This window comes from Phyllopteryx taeniolatus, chromosome 21, assembly GCF_024500385.1.
Source record: "Phyllopteryx taeniolatus isolate TA_2022b chromosome 21, UOR_Ptae_1.2, whole genome shotgun sequence".
Taxonomy (NCBI): domain Eukaryota; kingdom Metazoa; phylum Chordata; class Actinopteri; order Syngnathiformes; family Syngnathidae; genus Phyllopteryx; species Phyllopteryx taeniolatus.
The window spans coordinates 10,503,472-10,529,561 of NC_084522.1; the positions used below are offsets into that span (position 1 = coordinate 10,503,472).

General features: G+C 40.1%; 2 protein-coding genes across 7 annotated transcripts in view; both read left to right on the forward strand.

Moving 5' to 3' along the window:
• Window positions 1-19,357, forward strand: part of cdk6 (cyclin dependent kinase 6) — a 32,601-nt gene extending 13,244 nt beyond the window's left edge. For 2 of the 3 annotated variants that reach the window (XM_061760300.1, XM_061760301.1), the window contains exons 5-8: window positions 7,590-7,699; window positions 15,191-15,241; window positions 15,331-15,466; window positions 16,051-19,354. In XM_061760300.1, the coding sequence (XP_061616284.1) occupies window positions 7,590-7,699; window positions 15,191-15,241; window positions 15,331-15,466; window positions 16,051-16,203 (450 nt within the window). In that variant the 3' untranslated portion in view covers window positions 16,204-19,354. Of the gene's footprint in view, window positions 1-7,589; window positions 7,700-15,190; window positions 15,242-15,330; window positions 15,467-16,050 lie in introns of all 3 variants that reach the window. The other variant, XM_061760302.1, reaches the window with a different exon arrangement.
• A 510-nt stretch (window positions 19,358-19,867) lies between these two features.
• On the forward strand, window positions 19,868-26,022 carry fam133b (family with sequence similarity 133 member B). 4 transcript variants are annotated; one of them, XM_061760451.1, is made up of 11 exons: window positions 19,870-20,047; window positions 20,605-20,702; window positions 22,055-22,133; window positions 22,276-22,395; window positions 22,470-22,499; window positions 22,621-22,695; window positions 24,010-24,108; window positions 24,250-24,291; window positions 24,406-24,477; window positions 25,265-25,315; window positions 25,401-26,022. In XM_061760451.1, exons 1-11 carry the CDS (start codon window positions 20,024-20,026, stop codon window positions 25,494-25,496), a joined length of 786 nt encoding a protein of 261 aa, XP_061616435.1. In that variant the 5' UTR covers window positions 19,870-20,023; the 3' UTR covers window positions 25,497-26,022. The 4 variants fall into 4 exon arrangements, with proteins under 4 accessions (XP_061616437.1, XP_061616438.1, XP_061616435.1 ...); XM_061760452.1 differs by having other exon boundaries at window positions 24,253-24,291; XM_061760453.1 differs by lacking the exon at window positions 24,406-24,477 and having other exon boundaries at window positions 19,868-20,047.
• The last annotated feature ends 68 nt before the right edge of the window (window positions 26,023-26,090 follow it).

Genomic DNA, 26,090 nt, shown 5'->3' on the forward strand with positions numbered 1-26,090 from the left:
TTACCTTGAGATACAGTATAACAGACGAAGCCATTTGGGATTCCCTGCTCAAAAATCTCTGCTTTGCCTAATTTTTTTCCCCCCCAATTGAAGGAGCAACAAGTATTAGTAATAGTGAGCCTCATTCATGTTTTATAATGAAGATGGAGGCACGCTGCTGTCTAAGCCCCTCCCATCCTGTGGGAGTTAGATGAAAAGTGATGTAAATGTGATGTAGCGGGCGCTCACAGGACATGAGCGGGCAGTTCCGCCACATTGGGTCACATAATCGAGTTTCTCAGTGTAAAGTGAGAGCCGAGGGCCCCTGTGGCCCTTCTCAGAAATCCCTCAGTGGCAATAGTGGACAGGGATGGAACAGATGAGGAGACACAGGGACCCCTCCCTTTCCCGCTGTCGGTACTTTGATGTCCCGCTTCTGAGTTTCTGGGCTCTGATGACCAGATAAAATGGAGACTGAAGGACTCTTTGGAAGTCATTGAATTAAGGAGAGATGAGAAGTTAAAGATTTACACAGGCAGCAAATGTAGCTCAGTACTTTGTTTGTCCTTAATTATAGACCTAGATTTTCTTACCAGCTTTACAATTATGAATGTGCTTGTGTTATTTAGCTTTAATTTACTATTCAGATTATACCTGGGCTTTCAAAAGGTACATGGCTTCGACTTAAAATGTTTTATAGTTTTGTCTTGTATTTCCAACACTGCTTTCTTGTCAGTACTTCAAATAACTGGGCCAATTCTCACATTGAAACGCATCTGGAAAAAAAAGGATGTTTATGTTCTTGTTTTTTTTACTTTGGCCTATACATCTTTTAGGCAATTTTCAAGAGCAACTTTCGGGAAACACAGATACAAATCAGAAATGCTAGGTTCAGTAATGACTTTCAACTTTACGTAATGCCATAAACAATGTTCTGTACACCTGGGGTTTTGTTCTGGCCATTGCTGAAACGCTGATGACTAGCAAGGGGATGCTTTATGAGGTTGCATTCTAATAGGGAATTCACCTTCAGATATGGGCGACAGATAATGCAACCAGTAAATCATTTGTGCACACAAAGGCATTTAACTTTTGAGCTGGTTTGCACACATGTACTCATTTCCTTCCTTGATTACTCAGCAAAGGCCACAATAATACAACTGTGTTAGTTTAAATGTGTGTGTGGTGGAGGGCAGCACTGGGTCTTCGGTTCCAGATGAATGTTCCTGTGTCTAAAATCCCCCCTGTCAATCGCCCCAAAACACACTACCTTCATTCAACCCTTCTGCGCTTCCTCTGGCTAATAGAAGCAGACTACACCACTAACACATTGCATGTACACAAAACACCACACCGTTTAAGAGGATCTTTCCCCCTTGCCCAACACAAAGCAGCAGTTAGTTATTTAGTCACCTGCCACCGTTATTGGCAGACAGATGGGCTATGGAGAACTGCTGTTGCTTAAGGGAACAAGACACTTCTCTCTCAGTGATTCATTTTCCACTTTGAAAATGACACCTATAGTGTCGGGTGTGACTATTTGCATAAAGTTGTTAAGTCCCCAGGTCCTTGTTTTCTCACTCTTACAAACTGAAACTTACTTTCTTTTGACACTGTGCACTTAATTACGAGAATACTTTTAACAACTTTGTGCTAACACTCAACCTTTTACATACACTAGTTCTGATATTGGTTGACTCTGTGTGTTCGTGTAGCACTGCAGGCATTTATATCCTCCCCTTTGAATGACAAAGATGGCTTCTCAGTCAAGTTTCTCGTGACCACTGATCTATGACTGTGACAGGTAGTTTAAATCCACGGTTGAACTTAAAACATTGTGAAAACCTCTGAGGTTCATCAGCGCTGCTCTGGTACTATGTTTTGTTATTATAACAAAAATGTCTATCTAAAAGTACACGTGCATGGTTGCATGTGACCTCATCCACATCACCATTTTACCAAGTTTTGCATATTTCGGCCCTCCCTGAGAAAGAGAACGAAGGGGACCACCCATTGGGTCGGTACAGAGGCCTCGATTAGGCTGCCTCTGGTAGTCTCTGGGGGGCAGTTGCTTTGTAAATGGTATTTTAATGACCCAGTCTGGCTACAGCTTCATTGAACTACCTTGAGTGACAGGCAGATGGGCAAAGCTGATGGGTTAATCTGACATGACATGCCTCTTTTTTTTTTTTTCTTTCTTCTTCTTTTTATTTATTTATTTTTTTAAAACCAAGATGGCCCATTGAGGTACCGACTTCCAAAGTACATTGGGTGAAGCTTGTTTGTCTCATCGAGCTCGAAATGCAACGTTTGCTTGTTCAAAGACAATTTGGTTATTTAAATCCAATCAACATCAAGAGTTAGTACATCAGGATTTTTAGTTCATCAATTCTGGTCACATAGATCAGGAAACTGTTGATAAGCTTAAACGTTTTGGTTTCTTGTTTACACTTTTTGAAGACAAAAAAAATGAAAAAAAACTTTTGAGGGAGGGTCTCAAAGCTCCATATTACAGTGTTTTTAGCAGGTCTGTTTCTGCCTGGTTGCACCCTCTATCAGACATTGGCTCATGCCCTATCTCCCGTTTCTTCGGTTACTTTGTAAGAGTTGTACCTTTGCAAACAGGTCCAATATCAACCTTCAATCCCAACTTTTGGTATTGTGTGGACTGCTCAAAATATCGCGTGTGACCTCATTTAGGACTTGGTGTTAGGTCCATCGTCACCATTCACATTATCATAGATTCTGATGGGTGGTTTGATGAAACAATTACCTCCCACTCTTGTGCATGTCATGTGCATGCCATTGCTTGTGAAATTAGATTCAAGGGGAATGCCACTTTTTGTCAGACTTTACTGTTTTTCTGCTTTGAGTCCAAAATATCCTGGGGGTTGCTATATTTAACAGGAAAGATTTGCAGCAAACATGCTTTTGTCTTAAGCCAAAGCTTCTCTGTTGCAAATAATCAAAATATTAAATTTATTATATAAGTGTCCTTGAAGATAGAATGCTATCTACCATTCTATCTAACTAGCTTCTTGTGAATGCAGAAGAGTAATTTTTTATTTTATTTTACCGTATATATCCAGTAGCACAACAAGAATGATGAGATGATTTTTAATAAGGAACTGGTCAGTACAGTATCCTATGAATTAATATGTTGCGCTTCAATGCATTTCTGCTATTTGTAAACGGAAACAATGAAGACCAGGCAGGCACCAGGGAGGCGGGAGGGGGGGTGTATATGCAGGAGAGCACGTGTAGCACAGTCTGGGATTGTTTAGATATCTCCTCAAACAGCTCCACATGGGAAAAAAGGAAAAGCCATTCTGCTTTGACTGCGGCCAAGAGCGAAGGAGCTGTCCCACAGCATTAGCTAGCACATTTAGTTGGGTGCATTCACACAGAGATATGCTGCATACGTTTAAAAGCAGACAATGGCTTTGCTTTCACTGTTTGTATTTACACTGGCCCTCACGTGCACTGTGCTTCTTTTTGTCCGTGTGTATGTGTGTGCACGCATAAACTATATTAATTGTCACCAGTCTTTGGCATTGCTCCAGGTCGCGAAGTGGCGATTCTAAACAGCGGGAGTCATGCATGTGAATACACAAAAGTGCAACGGGATATGGAAGCTGTGTCCGTAGCAGGAAGGGGGGGTTGGGGGGGGGGGGGGGGGGTGGAGAAAAAAATGACGGCATATATCTGGAATTTTCCAGCTAATGATGTGCGGATGTGGTAGCACAGGGGAGAGAGAGCCACTGACTGTGCTGTCTTTGTTTCACTTGCTGAGGGCCTCATGCTGCATTCCTGTATGCTGTGCATACTTTGGCAACAGTCTGTTTTAATGTATACAGTTTGTCTGCTGCTCTAGCACTTTTCTTTCTAGTCATATATCAATATCTCCTTTAATCTCTTATGTCCTTTCTTGGCCAGGTGCAGAGTGATTGTTGTGACTATAAATTGCAGCACAAAAGGGAAAGCAGTGAGTGAGTCATGAAAGAGTGTCGTTACAGGACTGAATGGGGCCTGTTCTGACTCTCAGACTGAGAACCCGTTGACTACATTTTTCCTCATATTATAATTATTTCTATATTGTGTGCTCTTCCCATATGTGGCCTGCCTACAAACCCTGAACCTTTTATCCCCTTTCCTCTGAGATTCACTTTGGGAGACTTTAATTTGTGTTGAATTGCTCTCAGGAATGTAATCACATTCTGACCTAAGACTGATAATGTGTACAAGCTGAGAAATGTCACAACACCAAACATTTCCTGCACTTTTTCTGCAAGGAATGAATACCTTATTTCAAGCTTTTAATCATGTTCCTTATTTATTAGTGTTTGGGATGATGTGCCCACTCCATTTACAACGAGTAAAAGATAAATCCATGGCTCTCTCAATACCACACACATTCAACTGATCTTTGCTATCAACTATCTTGAGTATGTTTAATGTTAAATTACCCACAGGGATGATAGATAATAAACTGCAATTAGCCTTTAAAACATCAGACACGTTTTAGATAACTGGCATTCATTTGGAGCCACACACACACTCACATGAACACATTTGGCACTGAAGCATATTCATCTAGGTAAACACAGGTGCTCACGCAGTCATGTGCAACCACTCCCACATTCGCTAACAAACACCCATATTGTCCTCCTCTGCTGTCCTAGCACAGAATGCTGGTGGCAGAGGTCCAGGCTTTGCAAGTCGTACGGCCACGGAGGTCTGACCCAGGAGGTCCTCTGGGGCAGAGAGCTCGGCAGTGAGAGTGGAGGACAGTGTCGGCGGTGGTGAGGGGGAGGATGCTCTCAGCTGAAAGGAATTCTCAGAATGTTGTCCTTTAATCTGGAGTCAGCCTTATACACCACACACACACTGACTATCTTTTTAGGTTTTTCTCCTTCATCTTTGTCTGACCCCCCTCTGGTGTTTGTGTTATCATGTGGAAGAAGGGAAGAAAGCAGCCAATTGAAAGATGGACAACATAAAAGAACAGACCTTAGAAACAAAACATTAACTTCCTTCTTCCTGTGCCCCACTACTACCTGTATATTTATTCATGCCACATTCGTCGATGGCGTAGAAGGGTAATACAAGGAGATGTGGAGCGCAACATCAAATTACAAAGTGACTGAGACAGTAAGGGGAAAGAGGCAGAAAACGTCAGACATTTCTTGCCATAAAAGATCTCCATAAAATGTGTCATAGAAAAACGACTCATAATTGAAGAATGATGTGTCCTTTCTTGAAAGTGACAAATGGTGTGTGAAAGCGTTAGGGTTATGCCTTCAACACTGTCGAATTACATGTTCTCTTCCACTCAAATTTGTGCAGCTTCTTGTAATGCTTAATGTCTAAGTTGAAGAAAGTGGGATTTGATCTGAGAGCATGGAAGAGTTTAGAGGTCTGAAAAGATTGAAACAAACTAATGTGATGGTTTGGGGTCTTATCTAGGAAGTGCTGACAATAAAACTATTGTACTGGGCTTATTGTGCAGTTCAGAAGCACAATGAGAGCCAACCGTGCCATAGATCGACTGCTACAAAATGGTATCCAAGAACCTGTTAATGTCAGTCACCCCATCTTTCTGTGTGTGTGTTGTGTTTGTGTATGTGTGCGGGGTGATGTGGGGGCATGAGGGATATAAATGTCTCTATCTGTACTTGTGGGCAAGATTTTAGGTTTTCGAATAACTGAATTGCACTGCAGCGGAAGTACTGCGAGCTCTAGGTCTGTGGTTCTTCTTAGAAGGCTTCACGTGCACGCATGTGTTCATACGACTTAAATCTGCACTGCTACATATTTAATGCAGTGGTGTAAAACCACATACATTTGAAGCCTGCAAGTGGCAAAACAGGAATAAAACTAAATGGACCATTTTGACAGTAGCATAGACAACAATCCATGTTTTTTTGTTTTTTTATATACTGTATATACCTATCCCCATATCACTCTCTATATTTTAAAATTAGATTAATCATAGGAAGTAAATGAAATTGATGGAATCTGTTCCAAAGTAAAACTATTCCCAATGTAAGAAAAGAGTCAATTCCAGAGGGGCCATTGATAAACTTTTAACTGTCTCCAGGCATTTTTTATTTTAATTTTTTGGGGTAAAGTTTTAACATTCTTAAAGGAGGAGTTTGCAGTGTTAAAACTGCCAGCAGAATTTGTATACAGCCTCACTTCACTAACACGCCCCCATATTTTCCGGAGGTGGCTATGCCGCCATAGTTTCAGCAAAGCTCCAAAAGCCAAAGGTAACAAACAGGTCAGCACGACGCTACCCACGAGTGTTTCCCAAATGATTGACACCTTGTTGGCCACGCCTTCTGTCTCTGATGAGTTGTTTTTCCTTGGGTGCGGTGGTTTCTTAAAAAACAAATTTGAGATATTAGTTGGGGCCAAAGAAGGCTTTTCAAAAAAAAAAAAGAAAAAGATTTTTATTTATTATTATTTGTTTTTTTAATTGCCAACTCCATTTTTAACTCCTAATGCGTGACGGGGTGACACATTTGCAGTGATATAGATGAACTGTGTGCATGTGGTAGTGTTCACTTGAACACTAAACACAACTGACTCGGCTATCTACAAATCCCCCCCAAAAGTCAAAGAAAAGGATCTTTATGAATTCACTGAGCTGAAGTCTCACAAGATATGATGAAATCTTGTAAGACTTAATGAAATCTCAAGTGCCGTCATGTGAGGAGGGGGGGGGGGGGGGGTCAACCGCCAAGTTTTTGTTAGACTTTTGAAATGTATTTCCCCCCAAAATAGGTTAGTTTCCAATTTGTACAACCATTGGGGCGTTCAAATTTTAAGTATCACTGAATGTGTTTCACATGGGTAGATTTTCTAACCCAGGCCTTCATAGACAACTTGCCCCAGCTTCCTTCCCTCATTTCCACTTAAGCAGGAAACAGGAGATGAGAGTATCTCACATCTGCAAAATGCACCCCTCAACTCTATTAATAGTGTTGGTTTAAAAGTATAAATGGGACTGATATGTTTGATTGGCCAAATCAGTCTTGCTGGAAGACCCATTATGTCAGTTATGTTAACTTGCTCTCTAAATTGAGTGGCACAGTAGAAAAATACCTCATCCAATACTTGGCTCTTGTTTTTAGGATCATTTATAGCTCATTAATAAATAAATGATAATATAAATAAACCGTGAGGGTGTTGAATACAACCAGTATATATGTAGGTGACTCACAGCACTCGTTTTGAGTGTACACATTTTGATTTTGATCAGTGTGCTGCTGTGCCTGAGGAGGTGGAACAAGAGCAGCAGATTGATGATAAATCCTGCCGTTTAGGAAAGCACCTGGAACCAATCCATTATAACTAGGGGTCACTGAGTTGTATCTGGAGGCTTTCCCTTCTGTCGCCGGTAACAATGTCGCTGCTTTCCTACATGCTATGGCTGTACACACTCATCACTTCCATTAGGGAAGCACAGATGAACCTGCAAATCTTGCTTAAAATGATTGCGTGCAGTGCATATTTCTGATATGTTATATAGTGTGATGATACATTTAAAACAAGCTTATTATCCCCACCTTTTTTCTGACAAATGTTCTCTGTGTATGCTCTAGGTGGTGACACTGTGGTACCGAGCCCCAGAGGTGCTCCTGCAGTCTAGTTACGCCACCCCGGTGGACCTGTGGAGCGTCGGCTGCATCTTTGCTGAGATGTTCAGGAGAAGGTGGGACTAAATGTGAAATATGTGTTAACTGTAGGATCTGGGATAAAAGTTATTTCTGCACAAATACACAGTTTAACACACTAGAGTAATAATTAATAGACTGTACCAGGTGCAAAACCTCAAAAGGAGGAAGTGTTGTTATAAACTGCTGTCAGACATTTACAGCGGCTGAAATATTTAACGTCACCATTTTTCTCATTAAATATATTTCCCAAGGTGCCATTGACATGAAAATTTCAACAGAAGTTGGGAATAACCCAAGTAATCCATACATACAAAAAAAGTAGAACAAATAAGAAATTATGTGTAATAATGTGAAAGGACACGGAAAAGGTATTGAACACGCCAACTGGTATTTATTTACTGGTAATACTTTGTACAAAAGCCTTTGTTTGCAATGACAGCTTCAAGGCGCCTCCTGTATGGAGAAACTAGTCTCATGCATTGCTCTGGTGTGATTTTGGCCCATTCCTCCAGACAAGCACTCTTCAAATCTTGAAGGTTCCGTGGGCTTCTTTTCTGGCTTGAGTTTCAGTTCTTTTCATACATTTTTGATTGGATTAAAGTCAGGTGATTTGCTGGGCCATTCTCGCAGCTTTATCTTTTTCTTTGGAAGCAATTGAGACTTTCCTTAGCAATATGTTTTGGATCTTTATCCTGCTCAAATGTCCACCCTTGTTTCATTTTCATCACCCTCGTAGATGGCAGCAGATTTTTGTCAAGAACGTCTTTGTACATTTGGCAATTCATCCTTCCGTATATAATGTGAAGTTTACCAGTACCATTTTCTGAAAAGCAGCCCCACACTATCATGTTCCCACCTCCGAACGTCACTATTGGTATGGTGTTTTTAGGGTAATGTGCAGTGCTATTTCTCCTCCAAACGTGGTGTGCATTATGGCATCCAAACATTTCAATTTTGCTCTCATCTGACCAGACTATATTCTCCCAGTATTTAACTGGGTTGTCCAAATGTTGTTCAGCAAACTTTAAACAAGCTTTGACATGCTTTTTGCATGGTGAGCGTGCGTGCAGGCCATGGCGGCGGAGTGCATTACTCACTGTTTTCCTTGCGACAACAGTACCTGCAAATTCCAGATCTTTTTAAGCTCTCCACAGGTGGTCCTTGGCTCTTGGACAACTCTTCTGATTATTCTTTGCACTCCTCTGTCAGAAGTCCTGCGAGCAGCACCTGATCGAGGCAAATTTATGGTGGTATGATTGACTTTCCACTTATATATTATGGCCCCAGCCGTTCTCACTGGAACACTCAGAAGCTTAGATATGCGCACGTAACCAATGCCATCGTTATGTTTTGCTGCAATTAGTTTGTGATGGTCTTGAGACAGCTCTTTGCTCTTACCAATCATGAGATGTGTCTTGACTCACACCTTGGCAATAAGACCTTTTTGTAGGCCATCAATTGGGACTGAACCATCTGATATTCATTTGCCCTGACAAGGGGCTGGATTGCTGTTTGATTATTGATAGATTTCAGGTGTTGTCTTGGCTTTCCATGCCTTTTTGCACCTCCCTTTCTTCATGTGTTCAATACTTTTTCCCTGTGTTATTTCACATTTTTACACAACTTAATTTCCGAGTTTATTTGTTCTACTTTCTTTGAATGTATGGATTACATGGGTTATTACCAGCATCTGGTGAAATTTACAGGTCAATAGCATCTTTGGAAGTATATTTAGTGAGAAAAATGTTGACGCGTTAAATACTTATTTTAGCTGCTGTACAGTTTTGCCTCAAAAAGTGGCCCTCTAATAGACCGCGGTGCCCCAGTTAGTTGCTCGGTAGACAATGATATCATTCACATTGACAAATTAATTGTGGGGCCCAGTTGTTAACCAAAACAGCAGCACACAGTGAAGCACATAATCTCTGAAATAAATTAATGATGTCTGGAGTCTTCCCAGATATTGTACACACATTCTTTGCACGTTTGTGTGGATTGTGTGTTTAACAGCGATTAACAGTCCTTTAGGCCCACTGCACACTGAGTGACTCGGCAGAACATGACTGAAGTGGACCATCATGAAAAAAAAAATTACACTTGGCAACTCACACCCGCACTCCAATCGATTGAGCACTGCACATCTACCGAGGCCTTGCAATAGATAAACTGCGACTGTATCGGGTTTTGAGGCTGTTCTTACAGTATAATGTATTATTTTTGACTAAACAACAAAAAACATGGTGCGATTGTCAAGGAAGAAGTGGATTGCCACAAAGAGAGAGAAAACCGGTGAGAATAAAGGTGACAGTGTGGATAATTTGTTAGGCTGTTGGCAATGATCGGTCACCCTGTTCACTGACTGTACCCTTGCATTTCGGCGACAGAGACTCTACACTCTGCTTTCTACCCACAAGTGTTATTGTAAAACACAATATACAGTGTATGTATACTGTATTGGTACGGCTTGGTGACACTGCACCGGTCAGCTGGGTCTTGCTTATGCTCTGAGTAACTAAAGCTTTTTTGTTTTTGTGAAACCTCGTGCATTTTTGATTGGCTGTTACATCTTGGACGTTGTGACGCCGTTCAAATTTTGAATCGTAGCAAAACTAGTTGCAGACAGTCGGCCACACATGAAAACTAGTTATCGAGCCCTGCACTTTACACAACAGTTAAGTCTGGTTCAGTTGCGTCGCTCAGTGTCTGGTGGCCCTTACTTGCGATATAGGGACCTACTGTAGGGATTATATAAATACAATATCCCCCTAATAGACACCTTCCAGATTATGTTTGTAGGTTGAGTGAATAAATGCCCCAGGCCACTTTTTGTGGAAATATAATGGTCGTGATGTGCTTTTGTCAAGAGTTCATCCCTGATGGATGTCTGCATGTATACTGAGTGTCATTCTAGTTTAACTTTGTGGCAAGACAATTTTTTGTCAAGTCATATGTAGGTGTTGCTTATCACACTTACAGGCTCATATATTACTGCTCTTTCCAACAAATCATGCTGCTTTAAAACAAAAATTCAATAATTGGTTATTTCCTAAACTGGTGCGCTATTCCTTCAATGACTTTTCTTTCTGATGCGCTTTGAGCTATGAGAGTAGTGTCATTACAGTTGGCTTATCAAACTATTCTAGTAATGACTGGCAGCTTGCTGTGGTTGCAGCTCACGAGTCGAGACGCTGCTTCTTGATATACAGTAGGTTATTGTCAGTTTGTGGTTTAACTGACTTCACAGCTAAAGTCCTCCCAAGCTAAACATAATTTTCCGTAAAACATATTAAAATGCTTTGCAATGAATAAAAGCTGTTCAGGATCACCATATTCATTTCAGTGTCATTAACTATTGAAAACTTAAATGCAACCTGTAATAGTCTGCTTTAGTTTATATAAGTATTGTGCCAAAAGGTGCAGTCTTGCTGGTAATGTATGCTTTCTTCCCCAATCGTCCTCACACAGCCACAACATACAGTACATGCTGACCTGCAGTGTACGCATGAGATGTGGTGGGAAGGCAAAATGTGACTGTGAACAAGTATGCACAGGAAAAATAAATCTGAATGAAGCAGCAATGAACAAAGAGTGCTGTTCCCTCTGCATAAGGGACAGATTTAGTCGGTGCCTTTGTTTTTTTGTGTTCCAGCTCAATCCGAACTTCAACTGGTATCACATCCACTAGACTTCCTGATTCATTACAAGTTAAAAAGAAAAGGTTGATTAATGGATGAGAAACTGCGATTCAATAGAAGATAGCCTTCAGGTTTGCTGTACCAAATTAAATATATCTGAGAGATATGAAATCTAATATTAGAAATATGGTAGAATATTATTAAAGAAATTTCATTTTAAAGGGCCATCATCCTTAAATTAATAAAATAACATTCAGTATATTCCTTGTGCAACCCTTTTGTTTGATGTCCAGACTTCTTTTGTGCAATTACTAATGGTACAACAGGTCTTGTAGCCTACTCTTAAAAAGTTATGACATGTCAGTTCTCATAGCGCTCTGTTCAACTTTGCCCGAGGACTGAGAGCTAGGCAGAAAACACTTTAATGGACACACACACACATGTGCACACACCTCCCTCTCAAGGTGACTATGGTGGCTTTTTAAAAGGCCACCTGTTAGAGATTAAAGGGCACCTAGGAGACGCTGTAAAAGAGTGGACCAGAACAATGGAAGAGAAATGTATTGTTTGGAGTCTTCCTGCCCCAAATAAAGGATTTTAGCTTTTGACAACTTGGGTACAATGAAGCAAACATCCCCATTGATAATTTTATTTGACCATCAGAATAGGTGCTACATGAATTGTTTGTATTCATCAGATTACAGTACATATTAAGTGACAGCCAGGTAGATATCCCGATGCACTCATGTAGAGTGATGATCAACTGTGAGATCAACTCTTCAGAGCACTTTAGAAATATCAAATTACTTGGAAATTCACCCCAGGAAATTACCGTACACACAAAATAATTGATCATCTCATACTGCCCTCTTGGCCAGGTCTCTCTTGAAAAGACAAGTGAGACTTATTTTTTTTACCATATTTAAATGAAGGATAAGAAAGGGGGGGGGGGGGGGGGAAACTCACATGCTTTGGCGAGTGAACATGCACACAAGTAATTTATGTATATATGTATATTTTTGGCGGCATGGCAGAAGACTGGTGAGCACATCTACCTCACAGTTCTGAGGACCCGGGTTCAAATCCAAATTGCATGTTCTCCCCAAGCCTGCAGAAAAATAGAAACACACCAAAACGGAATATTATCCTGGCACATGGAAATGCAAATATGTTGTTTTGTGATTTATTGCAAATACAGGTATGTACAAATACGATTGGTTAAAACTGATAAATACAAAATATTTTTAGCTTGATACAAACCTTGATTGTTAAAATAAACCATCAAAGTTGGAAATTATTGTCTGACCTTTTCCTGGCATTTTAGGATGCAGCCAAAAACACATGTTCAATCTGTGCAATCCAAATATTTAAATTGAAGAAAATGTGAAGACCCATAAACATCAGAGATCGCCCTTGGGCAAGTTCCCCTTTCATCGTCACCCATACCAATGTTTAATGCCTCTTGTAATGACTACATTGTTGTGAAAGGAATTTGAGCAAATATCATACAGGTCTACATTTGCATGGCTAGGATAGTGTCAGGGTGAGTCATGGATGGAAGCGAATGGGAAAGAGAAAAGCGCCGCTTGTTGACATTCTTCTAATCTTAAAAGGTCGATCGACGGTGTTGTGTTAATGGTCCGGCAGAAGCCTCATATCCATGTTGACTTTCTCACAGTTGGTTACGCCAGAGGATTTTCTATTGATAAACCTCCACCAACACCTCGCGCACACGTGTATGTTTTACCGTTTAATGTCGGGTGAAAAAAACTGCATCACCACATCAGACAAACATTCTTTTTCTCTCTATTTCCCACCCAACTTGACACTCACGTGCAACCACACACACATGTACACACAGGCATTCCAGAGGTTGCTGCAGTGGAATGTGGGACAGAGCAATCTTGGCACCAAAGGAAGCATGACTCAGCTGACTCCCCCAACCCAGCATATCCTTGTGTGTATATGTGGGGGTGGGGGTGGGTATACTATATGGTCATGCAAATCCCCATGTGTACACTAGCACAATGTCTGCAAATGTGGACCGGACTCTTGCCTGTGTGTGTACATACCTGTGGCGTCACTAACAAACCAGCAAACCACAGCAGGTTTAAAAATGGACCTCTCGGAATTATCAGCCCGACTTGTTTTTGCATGATGGTTTTGCTGTAGGTGATTTAAATGTTTTATTTTTTTTTTTTTAAACTGGTTTGGTGTGATCTTACTTTGATTAAAATGCTAAAAAAATATGAAATTGTTTCCCCCCCCCCAAAGATGTTTAAAGAAGACTTAAAATACAATTGGAAAGTCTTGTTAATTAATAATGGTGGTTTTGAATAACTGCAGCAAATTCTGTACTAACTTGATAAACACTTTTATGCATGTGATTACTGCACCAAGTGCCAAGCCGCAGTCTGCCGTCTTTCGCTTGGTTCTCACTTTTGCAAAGCTGTACAGCAAACGAAGAGGACAGGGAACACTGTATTAAAACAGCCTCAGTTTTCTGTTTTGAGGCTTAGATACAAGAAAACAGGCACAACTTCACTATCATGACAACTTCTGTTGCATACTAAAAATAGAACATGTTTACATAGTTTCAGAAGTACCACATTTGTTGGGCACAAAGGGTATTGTTAAAATTAAGCCTTTGACAACACCTTGTTTTCTTCAGCAGCAGGGTCTAATTCCCATGCTGCTTCTCTGTTCGGATAATCACGTTTCTTTCACATGCTTCTCTTTCCTATCATAAGACTTTTATATTCACAAAGAAAGTGAGAGTGAGCGAATGCACACACTGGATGCTTGGGCTTTTTCCGTCCCGTGCTACCGATGGCAAGCTTGGTCTGATGCTGACTCCTGGAATTTGTGCGGGTGCCAAAGCAGGCATGGACGCCCACGGGCCTCCAAAGCAGGGCCAAAGCCACATGAACCACCAGCAGCCTTGCTGCAGCTCTCCTCCCTTTTTCATTTGTGTAACCAATACTAATCTACAGTGCTGTATGCACAAGATGGAGCTGCAAGTGTGAGACATCTTCCTTTAAGAGTCACCTATTCCATTTTGCCTTTGGCCAAACAACTTATGTCTGTTCATTTACAATCTAAACCAGGTCAACAACTACAGAATTACAACTGTAGTTGCAACAACTGTAACTGAGCTACAGAAAATCTGCACAAACATCAGCCCATAGAATGTACAGGCAGGCCATGCATTCAATACCTAGGCCATTTCCAGTGCGGATTTACCTGACTCAATCCATGCATTAATTCCACCACTATCATGTCTCAATCATAGAATCAATCAATACTATACAAAACAAAATTTGTCATTATGCAACTGTGCCACGTATATCTGGAACAGTTCAGAATCAACATTTTTCTAATAACATGACAAAAACATAAATTGTAATAAAATATACTTCCCAAAGATACTGATTATTAATGCGTGCAGATCGCTATAGGCATGTTTTGCTCTCACCAACCAATCAGAGGACGGAAAAAAGCTGATGCCATCAAAGGTCAGCTTGCTGGCTGTGTGAGGACATTTGAAATCTGATTAAAGAAACAGTTGCTAATTGCTAAATTAGTTTTTTAGTTTTTTTAATTATTTTTAATAAACTACTGATTCTAAAGGCCCTGGACACATGGCAGCTCAAAGGCTGAAATTTGATTGGACAAGCAGGGAAACCAATAGAAATGCTATGAAATGAAGACAATAGACTGTTGGGGAAAATGTCATGGACAAATAGAATTTAGGTTGTTCAGTAAATGCTGGACAGTGCTTCTTATAGTGTTGATAGGCAAGAAGAGCGGGCCTTGTTGTCCCTGACCAGCCACCGCTGATAAAATGTTTAAGCAGGAGCAAGTCGCACTCATGTTTCTTCTCCTTTGCAGACCTCTATTTCGCGGTAACTCAGATGTTGATCAGCTGGGGAAAATTTTTGAGTGAGTATTTGCATATCAGTTAGGATGAACACTCATCAGTTGGAGTGAAGGAAGAGAACGCTTAACATATCCACTTTCATCCCCAACAGTGTTGTTGGTGTACCTTCACCAGAAGACTGGCCCCAGGAGGTGGCCCTACCACAGAGTGCCTTCACCCCACAGCCTGCTAAGCCAATAGAAGACTTGGTTCCTGACATAGACGAGCAAGGGCGGGCTCTCTTATTGGTACGTATGTACAAAGTAATCCTATATCTGTAAAAGTAGGCGGGGCCTGTTTTTACTTGAGTTCATAATCTGGCCAAAAATCTATGGAACTTTAGTTAAGTCTTATATCGCAGTTTTTAACTGATGTTTTTGTTGTTGTTGTTTTGAATGTTTACATGTTTTGGAGCCTAAAAAAGAGGCTTCAAAGTGGATGTTTCTGATATCGACACTCAGTGGCGGTGCTAGCTTGAATGGCGCCCAGTGCAAGACCCCTCGATGGCGCCTCCCCGAATCTTCCGCCTCGTCATCATTGCTAATGACAGTGTGGGCTGGCACACCCACAGTCCTCCCCCTTTTTGCCATAAATTAGAAATAAATAACATGAAATTCTTCTCACTGGATTATAAAATAAGTATTTATAAATCTAATCGCTACAGGTCTATGTACAGGCTGTGTACCAGCAGCAGCTTTGTTGGTCAAGTTTTGGTTTTTTTCCCCCCCCCCACGGCCCATGTGCTTGGGGATCATTTTGCCAAAGACGAATCGGCTCTGTGCGATCAGGTTGAAGAATTACCCATTCATCCATTTTTCTGTCCTCTTTACAGCAATTCCTCGCCTTCAACCCCTCCAGGAGGATATCTGCATTTGTTGCACTTACCCACCCTTATTTCCAAAGTGTGGACAGCCTCAGTAGAAGTGTGTATGCAGCGCAGCCTATCCCCAGCAACAAGCCCACTATTGAAGAGAGGACTGCCTGAGAGTCCTCGTTGTCCCTCACCATGTCCGTAAAACGTATTCACCCAGCCGCTCGTCGATCTTGATCATGCTTGATTGTTCCATCCAACTACTTTAAACTATGACTCCTAGCACAGTGACATTAGCCTTAAAGTGGATTAATTTGAAGTATAAAACACAAAATAATTCAAGACAAGTATTCATCTCTTCAGTATATTTTAGAAGCGGTCTAGATAGTCTGTGCTATTACATCTGGATGAAATTCCAATTTGATGACTCTGGAATATGTTTTGGCATATCTATCGATTCATCACTGTTAACTTCAGCCATTACTTAAAGTTAGCAAACTGGGTTTTACCTGAATGAGTCCTATGTTTTAGGTGTTGTTTTCCTGTATACACCTTAAATTTTAGATCCTGCAGATACAGTACGTGTATAAATAACCTATGGTCATGAATCACACAAAAGTGATAGCCATCTGAATATTTAGTTATCAAGAAATGGGGAGGAATCCTTGTGTGATTTTGTGTTTTATATGTACCTTTTCTGTTCACCGTTTAAACTTAATCCACTGTGATTTATTGTGGTATCAGAACAAAACATGAACGATCAGGTGGTGGGTATACTTAAACCCTTCTTGGAGCGTACTCAGAAGGAGGTAATGCTAGGAATGAGGACACCCTGCCCTGGAAATGCACAAAAGCTATCCTCCTTCCATGAACTGATGGATTGAATTTGCTGCTTTTAGGTTCTAAAATGTTGATGAATGACTACGTTATCAATGCAAAGACACTTCTATGACTAGGACTAATCAGTGAACGAACTGTAGACTCCATACAGCGGCTACCCTTCGGAGTCTTTTCGATCGGAGGGGGGCATGATTGCTAAAATGTATCTTTCTTCTACTTTCTGGACTTGTGAAGCCCAAGCATGGTTGCATTTACGAACACGTCAAGTGTGCACTGATGCTCCTGTAGACACCAAACAAATGAGTCATGATTTACTGCCACTTACTGCCGCTATTATTGCAGGCCTTACAAACGTTTTACTGCCATCCAGAGGATGCCCCGAGCAACTGCAGACCAGTAGCAGGATTCTAATGGTCTTTGCAACTTTGGGGTCAAGCACACTTAAAGGCATTTATCATAATCATCATCATGGGCTGATACTGGTGCTGCGGCAACGATAAAAAAGAAAAAAGTTCTTGCCACTTCCTTGATGTTTCTGACATACTGTTAGTTAGTCATCAAGGTCTTGTATAACCTTTTAAAGTTTATTTTATTATTATTTTTTATATCCAAGTGACACAGTCATGCACATGCTTGCAATAGGTGGCCTTAGTCCCATGATTTATCCGTACATTTGGCATAGAATTACGCTACCAATATTCTGTATTTAATTTTAATTTTATTGCGGAGTCTTATATGCATGTTTTCATCAAGTTGTGTACTTGATTTTTAAGATGCCGGGGCATAAAATATTCTTACACCAACTCTATAGAGGATTACTGAACCTGTGTAATGATAGATTGACAATGTAAGGAATGTATAAAAGGCTCAATGACTGTATTGTACTGTTTGTACTGCAGCAATAATTATAGAAAATGTTTGATATTTGCATTGTCAGCCCATAGAAATGTCACAAAAGCAGATCAGGTAGCATAGTGAGGGTCAATGGAATGTTGTATGGCAAGAGTATTTTGTCTGTCGAAAATGTCTGGCGGGTTTTGCGGGTGCATGTTGAATTTCCTTCAGCTTGAGAGTGGCTGCAAATTTGTGTGTGTGTGTTTTATTTTATTTTTAATAATGCACAAATATCGTAAACATTTTGCCATTATTTGTCCCGAAATGATTTTTTTTTGTTTTGTTTTTTTTGGCCAAGAAGGAAAAAGCAAGTTGCAGAGAGGTTTTTTTTTTTTTTTTTTTTTTTATAAATATATTTCCCAAAAAACAGTAACATACTTTTAACACTGGTGTATCCTCTCTTAACTGGTTGTGCTGCTAGCAGACACACACACACACACACATATACATACATACACACACAGACACACAAACTCATTCTTTCTCAGGTTTTTGGTATAGGTGTACAAACCTTTCGCACAGTTTGCACATCCTCCGGCTACTAACTAACCACATTACAACTCCTTCAGGTTCTCTCTTAAGCTGTCCAGTGATCGTGCCATTGATCATGTCCTACTGTCAATCCTATTTATCACGTGTGTTACTGTAGTCATTGTCTGAATACAACTGTCTGTATGAACTGTTTTGTCACAAAAGCAACCTTTTATTGCTCATTTGTGAACATAATCCACAAGTCATCAGTTTGACTAAGCACTGTGTGTCGTAGTATTGCTTACACCAGCTGAATAAAAAAAAACAACGCTTTTTTCTGAAATTTGTGTTGGATTCTAATTATACATGATGTGCATTTCAATTTAACCCTGCAAATAAAACTGGTATAATAAATGAGGACTGGATGTTAAACAGCAGTCTGGAGATAACACAGCAAAGTCAAAGGAAGAAAGAGTCGTGGCATGTCTGACACCTACAAAAAGGGGGGTTGGTTGCATGTAGTTGTTGCTCAATACGGAATGTGTGTGCAAGACATCTATGTGAATTGTTGCCTGCATTTCCATGGATCATAATGCTCATGTTAGCCCTATCACTGTCAGTTTTTCATTTAGCATGTTTATTATTGTGTTTGTGGTTTGCAGTGATGAACACATACAGGCAACATTGTGCAAGTGTATACAATCAGGTGTCCAGAAGGCAGTTGTGGGAAATAACGAAGTACAAATACTTTGGTACCATACTTAAAGAGTTTTTTTCAGGGGTGTTTCCCATGACTTTGAGTGTTTTTCTTGCAACTTTTGAATTTGACTTCCTACATTTGAGAACTCTGAAATACTGGACTTTCTACTTCGTTAGATTTTTCAACCTCTGCGGGTGTTGACACAATTAAAAAACAGGGTAATACAGAGAGGTAAAGTCAACCGCAGTTGAGATTTTGATTGACGGCAGGGTCTTATAATGCAGGAAAAAAAACAAACAAACAAACAGCAATGACATGGAGGAACGTCAACCAGTGCACATGAACGATGACTGCAACAGATTCAGAGAAGCAAGATGGTCCCATCAATGGCCTTATTTAAAATAATTGTTTGTCGTCGACTCCCAAAAAATTTATTTGTTTGTATGCGTTGTCTTGTGCCAGCCTAAAAACAGGAGCTTTGACTGTAATCTGAAAAAAATTAAAATAAATAAAATAAAATAGTACATAAGGTGTGTTTTTCAGTTGTAATTAAAGTTTTGGCTTCAGCATTTATTTTATTAGTGTTCATTTTTTGTTCTTAGTGCGAGCACAATGTAAGTTAATGAAATAGAAATTATTTGTTTTTCTTTTTTTTTTCAAACCATTGTCCAAGTTATCAACACGGGTATTGTAAGTCATTTTTTCTTATTTAAGTAAATAGACTGCGCTCTGCACTTGTTTTTACTATTACTTAAGTACAGGAGTCTTTTAAGTTTCTAAGTCTACTTAAGTTTACAGTGTAAGTACTTTTGTCACCTATGCCAGAGGGCGGATACTAAAATAAAGCAGTTAAAAAGAACACCACAAGCAAACCTTTTTTAGAGAGGGCATCAACGTACATGCAATATAAAGATGAACAGAGGGTGGCAGCAACGCCCCACAGACACATGGGCTGACTCAAAAGGCAAAAGGAGACGTAACGCCGAGCAAGAAGAAAAAATGCAACTTTGACGTGTCCACTCGCTACATATTAAGAAAACACCAATGTTCGTGCGCTCTGCTAGATTTTTCCAACATAATTAAGCTAAAATGGGAAAGAGAGACAATCGAGTGGTGAGTTTTTCTGTTATGTTTTCGTGGGAATCCGAAAATTTTGCCTGCGACCAGCTCAGCACGACAGAGCCCATACCAAAGCTAGCTCATAATAGGCCTAGCCCTAGTCTATTAACAATTAAACCGTAAACCATCGTACCCTACTTAAATGAAACTATTTGTTATTGTGTTATTAATTCCACGCTGTGGCAGATGATAGCAACTGTGTACGTTGCTTGGCCTTGTTCGAGCATTGCTGCGCGTAGCTGCAGATGATGCTAATATTAGCCCACTGTTTTGTAAAGTAGGATAGATTTGCCTCTTAATAGTAAATTCACCGAAGTACGACATCGGTACTGGTAATGTAAAGGTAGCACGACTTATGTCGTTGCGCGTCTCCATGCAGCGACTTTTACTTTAAACAAAATATGGCTCGATGATGTCGATTTTTTGTTATACGTCCCTCTTGCTGCTGGAACGATTGTAATTCTTTCAATGGCATAAATAAAGTATTTTGTCTAGATTTACATTATGTTCCTATGAGATCTGTTCAATGTCTGATGTGTTTGACATTCTAGGCCTACGTAAATCCAATCGCCGCTGCACGATCCAGGGGACCGGTACAGAACTCCGGCCCGACCATACAGGATTATTTAGGCAGACCTCGACCAACATGGTGGGTACATGAGAAAAACGCCACCTAGTAAATTATAGCTGTCCAAGATTGAACACAGTGGGATTTGTAAATAAAAGTTCTCATAGGAAAAAAATAGAAATGTTCCCTAAATTTCATTCACTAGTGATTTCCAAGGAATTTTGTAGAAGGGATCACATGATGATGTAATCATCTGCAGAAATTTACAGAAGTGTTGCCTATTTACAGTCCCCTCCAAAAGTATTGGAACAGCTAGGTAAATTCCTTTTTTTTGTTGTTGTATACTGAAGTGTTTCCGATCAATAGATGAATATGAGAATATATTTTACGGTCTTTACATCAGTGATTTCCAACCTTCATGGAGCGAAGGCACATATTTTACAATTGGAAAATCTCACGGCACATCAACAAACAAAAATGTCACAAAAACTAGATGCAAATTAATTACTGTATGTACTTCCTGCCATCTAGTAGAAGAGCATTTATTCTGTCTTTGTCACTATGCCTCACTGGCATAAATAGAGGAACAAAGATACATTATTTCTTGTAAATTAATAATTTTTTTAAGTACTTAAATCAAATTTGATTTTCCCACGGCACACCTGAAGATTAATCTTGGTCTCATCAACTTTGTTTCAAAACTATTTGGGCTCATTTCTCTACAACTTTGTAAACCCTAATATGGCCTTCCGATTCTTTTTGCTGATGAGTGGTTTGCATCTTGTGGTATGGCTTGTATATTTCTACTCTCGAAGTTGTCTTCGAGCAGTGGCTTGTGATACCGTCACCCCTGCCCTGTGGAGGTTGGCAGTGATGTCACTGACTGTTGTCTTTGGGTGTTTCTTCACAGATTTCACAATGTTTCTGTCAGCAACTACTTCATTTCTATGCTTAAATTAATTCATATTTCTTATGTTCTAATTTCTTGAGATTGCGAATTTTAGTTTTTCATTAGCTGTAAAATAAAATTAAAAGAAAAAATGAAATGTATTACTGTGTAGTGAATCTGAGTTTCATTGTTTGAATTGAAGTAATGCAAAAATGTACATTCTTCTTCTTGTATTTGGAGCCGATATATATGTACAAATGTACTGAATTATAGATTATATTCCATCCACCCAACCATATTCTATACCACTTGTCCACATTAGGGTCGTGAGTAACTGAAGCATATCCCAGCTAACTTTGGGTGAAAGGGTGGGGTGCACTCTCGCATGCACACCTATGGGCAATTCAGTCTCTTCTGTTAACCTACCATTCATGTTATGGATGATGTTCCAATGGAGATTCAAACCCAGATTGTGCTAACCACAACGCTGCCATTTTATTGCAACTGCTGTGCTCGCTTAAAAGATTTGCTGTATCTTCATCAGGGAAGAGATAAAAGAGCAGCTGGAGAAGAAGAAGAAAGGCTCGCGAGCCCTGGCTGACTTTGAGGACAAAATGAATGAGGTGTGAAAACTGACTTCTCTCTTATTCAAAAACTGTGTCTGTGTTGTATTTTAAAGCAAGAAGTGATGAAAATCAGCAACTTGAATTTTTGATGTACAGTATTTGTCTTTTGACTCTTGTTGAAATTATTCCTTGGTCACAGAGATGGAAGAAAGAGCTGGCAAAGAATCGAGAAAAGCGGTTGGGTGCTAGCGACAAGGACAAAGAAAAAGACAAAAAGGCAGCAGAGCGAGAAAAAGACGAAAAGAAGGATAAAAAGGAGGTGCGGTACATGCATTACAAAAACACCTTACTTAAACATCCTTATCTCACGCTAGCTTTTTACTCTGTCTCCAGAAAAAGGAGAAGAAGAAGAGATCCAGTAGGGTGAGGGGAGACCTCCAGTTTTCATCACATCTCTTGTTTTATTTATTCATGTTTCATTTCTTTCAAACAAGCAAGTTCCCTCAAATCTAATGAACCCTGCTTTTATTGTGTTCTGCTCAAGCATTTTCCATCATCTTCCTCCTCCTCATCGAGTTCTGATTCCTCCAGCAGCTCCTCCTCAGAATCTGAAGATGAGGTAAGTCACAACCTTTTAAACTGGTGAACTTTGCCATTCAAAAATATCATACATATCTCTCTGAATGATCCATTGGAAGGACTGATTACAATCAAGTTATACATCAGAAAGTCCACTGGGACTCGACCCTTGCTGCAGGGAGCTGCAATCTTTGCCTGGAAGGGGCACTCAAAGTGCAAATTTAGATACAGTTATTAATTTAAATGGGCCCTGTGTGGTTATTGATACTATCCATCCATCCATTTTCTATACCGCTTCTCCTCACTAGGGTCCCGGGCGTGCTGGAGCCTATCCCAGCTGACTCTGGGCGAGAGGCAAGGGTACACCCTGATCTGGTCGCCAGCAAATCGCAGGGCATATATAGACGACAGGTTTTACACGATCAGGATTTTTGGGGCCGTTCAGCAAGTTTAAAAAAACGATAACCGATCCGATCACAAGATGGAGCAATGTGTCCATTTACATGACCTGTTCATTTATTGTATATACTTGTGTACTGTATAGTGAGTACTGTATCCATCCATCCATTTTCTGTACCGCTTATCCTCACTAGGGTCGCGGGTGTGCTGGAGCCCGTCCGTCCCAGCTCAAATTATTCTCCAGCATTTTAGACAAAAGTTAAAACACCAATGACCTCTAGGGGGCATTCAAGGATTGGCCACTGACATAAGTTTAGGTCAGATCAACATTACAACATGACAAAAATAATGGGTTCTAACTTGCTGTAATAAAATTACTTTATTGCAATTAAATTACTTTAATAAATACTGTTATTGACATGCTTACTCTAACGTTCTCACTGTCCCAGCTATATGGACTGGTGTTGTCCAGAGTTTGCGTCCGTTTGGCTGTTCCTTATTTTATTTTTAATTTTTTTTCCCATGCTGCGTTGCTTGAAGGAGTCACACTCCTCCTTGTGTACATTCTTCAGGTGGCTGATCAAATTTGTGTTGAAGTATTTAGATTATGTTCCCCACAACATACTTCAGTTGTGCACAGACTGTAAATAACTTGCGTGTTGTTTGTCTGAGACACCGCAAAATAGTCCCACACCGATGACGTATTTTTTAACCGACAAGATTGAAAAAAAAACGGAGTACCCGAAGAAAACCCATGCAGGCACGGGGAGAGACGCCCCCGTTTTTTTTTATACTCTTCCTATATTAATAGTTGATTTATCGTTTGATCATATCCTATCCCATTCATCTTATCCTATGAATGCAGGTGATTTTTATTTGAAATGGGACATATCAGTAGTGATCTGGGAACACTATTGGACCTCATCTTAACTTCTTTGTGTTTGTTTGTGCACAGCTCGAAAAGAAGACTGTGAAGAAAAAGCGGAAAAGAAAGAAGTCGTCAGCCAGGAGAGCATCAGATGACTCAGATGCAGACTCGGATGCTGAAAAAAAGGTTTTTTTGTTTTGTTCCCCCCACCCCTTTCCCGCTTCCTTCTAAAAGCACATCTTGTACTTGTTAATTTGAGAATGAACGACTGTCAAGTTATTTTGTCAACAACCCAACATTCACCCTCAATGTTCTTTTTTCCCCAAGAAGAAAAAGAAAAGACTTAAGGACGAAAGTGATAACAACAAGGTGATTTAAAGCTTGTTCAAATGTTTAATGCGCCGATGCTTGGAAATTTCTGCATGCTTATTTTTTTTAAATTCATTATTAACATTGGTAAAGGTGCTCAATGTTATCGCCTAGGATGACAAAAGCCGTCGAAGGAAAATTAAAAGTGAGCCAAAGTCATCTGCCGAGTCAGATAGAGATGAGATGGTAAGTCTTAAAGAAAAAAAAAAACATATCCAAATGTTCACAATTTAAAATGGTTCCCTTGTGTCTTTGTCCAGGTCTGACATTCTTCTGTCAAAATACACATATAATCAATAATTACAGCACACTTGACATCCTCTTCTCTCTCTGCAGTTTAGTTGGTTTGATTTTGGTAGGGGCGGTTCTGTATAATGCAATTGCTGAGTCCAGCTTTTGTTAGCATGACTACGAGGGGTGCAAGTACGTCATGCGATGAAATGAGTCTCCAGTTATTCTTATAAACTTAGCTACATTGTTGCTAGATTTAGCTACTTTTCCAACCTCTTGAGCGACTTAATAAAGCGCAAGCGACGTTTTTTCATGTTTTTATAGACTCCCTCCAGAGCAGATATTCACCCCTTCACATCCAGACTGCAAATGAATGGCACTCGTATGAAGTCTTCACTGGCTAAATGCACTATAGTGCTCCAGCCCAAAAATAGCACCCATTCAGATTTGATGGATAGGCAGGCACGCCAGAGACCCAATTATTTTTATACAAACGATTAGTCAATTTCAGATATTTGCTCACAATTCAAGACACACGACTGCTTGTATATTTAAAAACTCAAGGTACTACTGTAATAAACAGGGAAAATCACAGTACATTTGTAGGCTGTTGATAGAGCAAATCGAATGTAGTCAAAAAGTCCATTCTTGTGAAACGAAGTTGGATTTTTTTTGCAGTTGGTTTATTGCGTGACTTCCTTGTTTCCATGGTTTTTAGTTTTTGTTTTCCTCTTCCTCTCAGACTGACACCAAGAAGAGAAAGAGAAGTAGTGAAGAAAAGGATAAAATCACAGTAAGAGTACAGTATCAAAAGTACCAGCACATTGAAACATGTTTTTTCTGTTTTAGTTGACAGAAAAAAAACCTTTTCAACACAGGACAAATTGAAGAAAAAGCGGAAAAAGAAGCACAAGAAGCACGGCAGAAAAAAGAAGAGAAAGGTGGCATCTCAGTCTGACTCTGAGCTGGACTAGCTGTGACTTGACTGTTCCCTACTTGTGCTATTTTTGCTTTTTTTTTTGACCACCAAAAACATCCAGCTCAGATTTGAACAATTGCAGTGCTGTGCTGAGGTCGTGAAGCCTTGTTAAATCAGGTGCATCTTTTTTTTTTGGGGGGGGGGGGGGGGGGGGGGGTTATAGCGGATTTGTTGACTGCAGGCGCCACCTCCGCTTTTCCAGTGTGACTGAATTGTCCCTTTGAGGAGTTATCTGCTTGCTCCTTTGCATGGCGAGCAGAACGCTTGACGTCATGCCAGCCTCATATTGAAGTTGGACCTGTATGATAAAACACCTCCGTTCATTGCTGCACAACAGTGCACGTTTGAATTGGGATTTCTGAATAGTCACATTTTAGCCGTCATTGCGGTTACTTAAGGATGACATTTTGAAAGTTTGTTTAGGAACCCCCAACTACCTCCATCCATTGCTTTTCTTTTACTGTTACCCTGCATGTTGTTGTTGTTTTTTTTTTTTCATTATTAAACTGATAAAAAGACGACCTGCAAAAAATGTGGAAATTGATTACAGTTGACATACAAACCCTGGTGGTAATTTAACTTTTACCAT

Coding starts and splice junctions, on each gene's coding strand:
- fam133b (XM_061760451.1), top strand. CDS start 20,024: ATGGGAAAGAGAGACAATCGAGTG. Junction 20,048..20,604: donor GAAAGAGAGACAATCGAGTG/GTGAGTTTTTCT, acceptor TTGACATTCTAG/GCCTACGTAAATCCAATCGC. Junction 22,696..24,009: donor CCTCAGAATCTGAAGATGAG/GTAAGTCACAAC, acceptor GTTTGTGCACAG/CTCGAAAAGAAGACTGTGAA.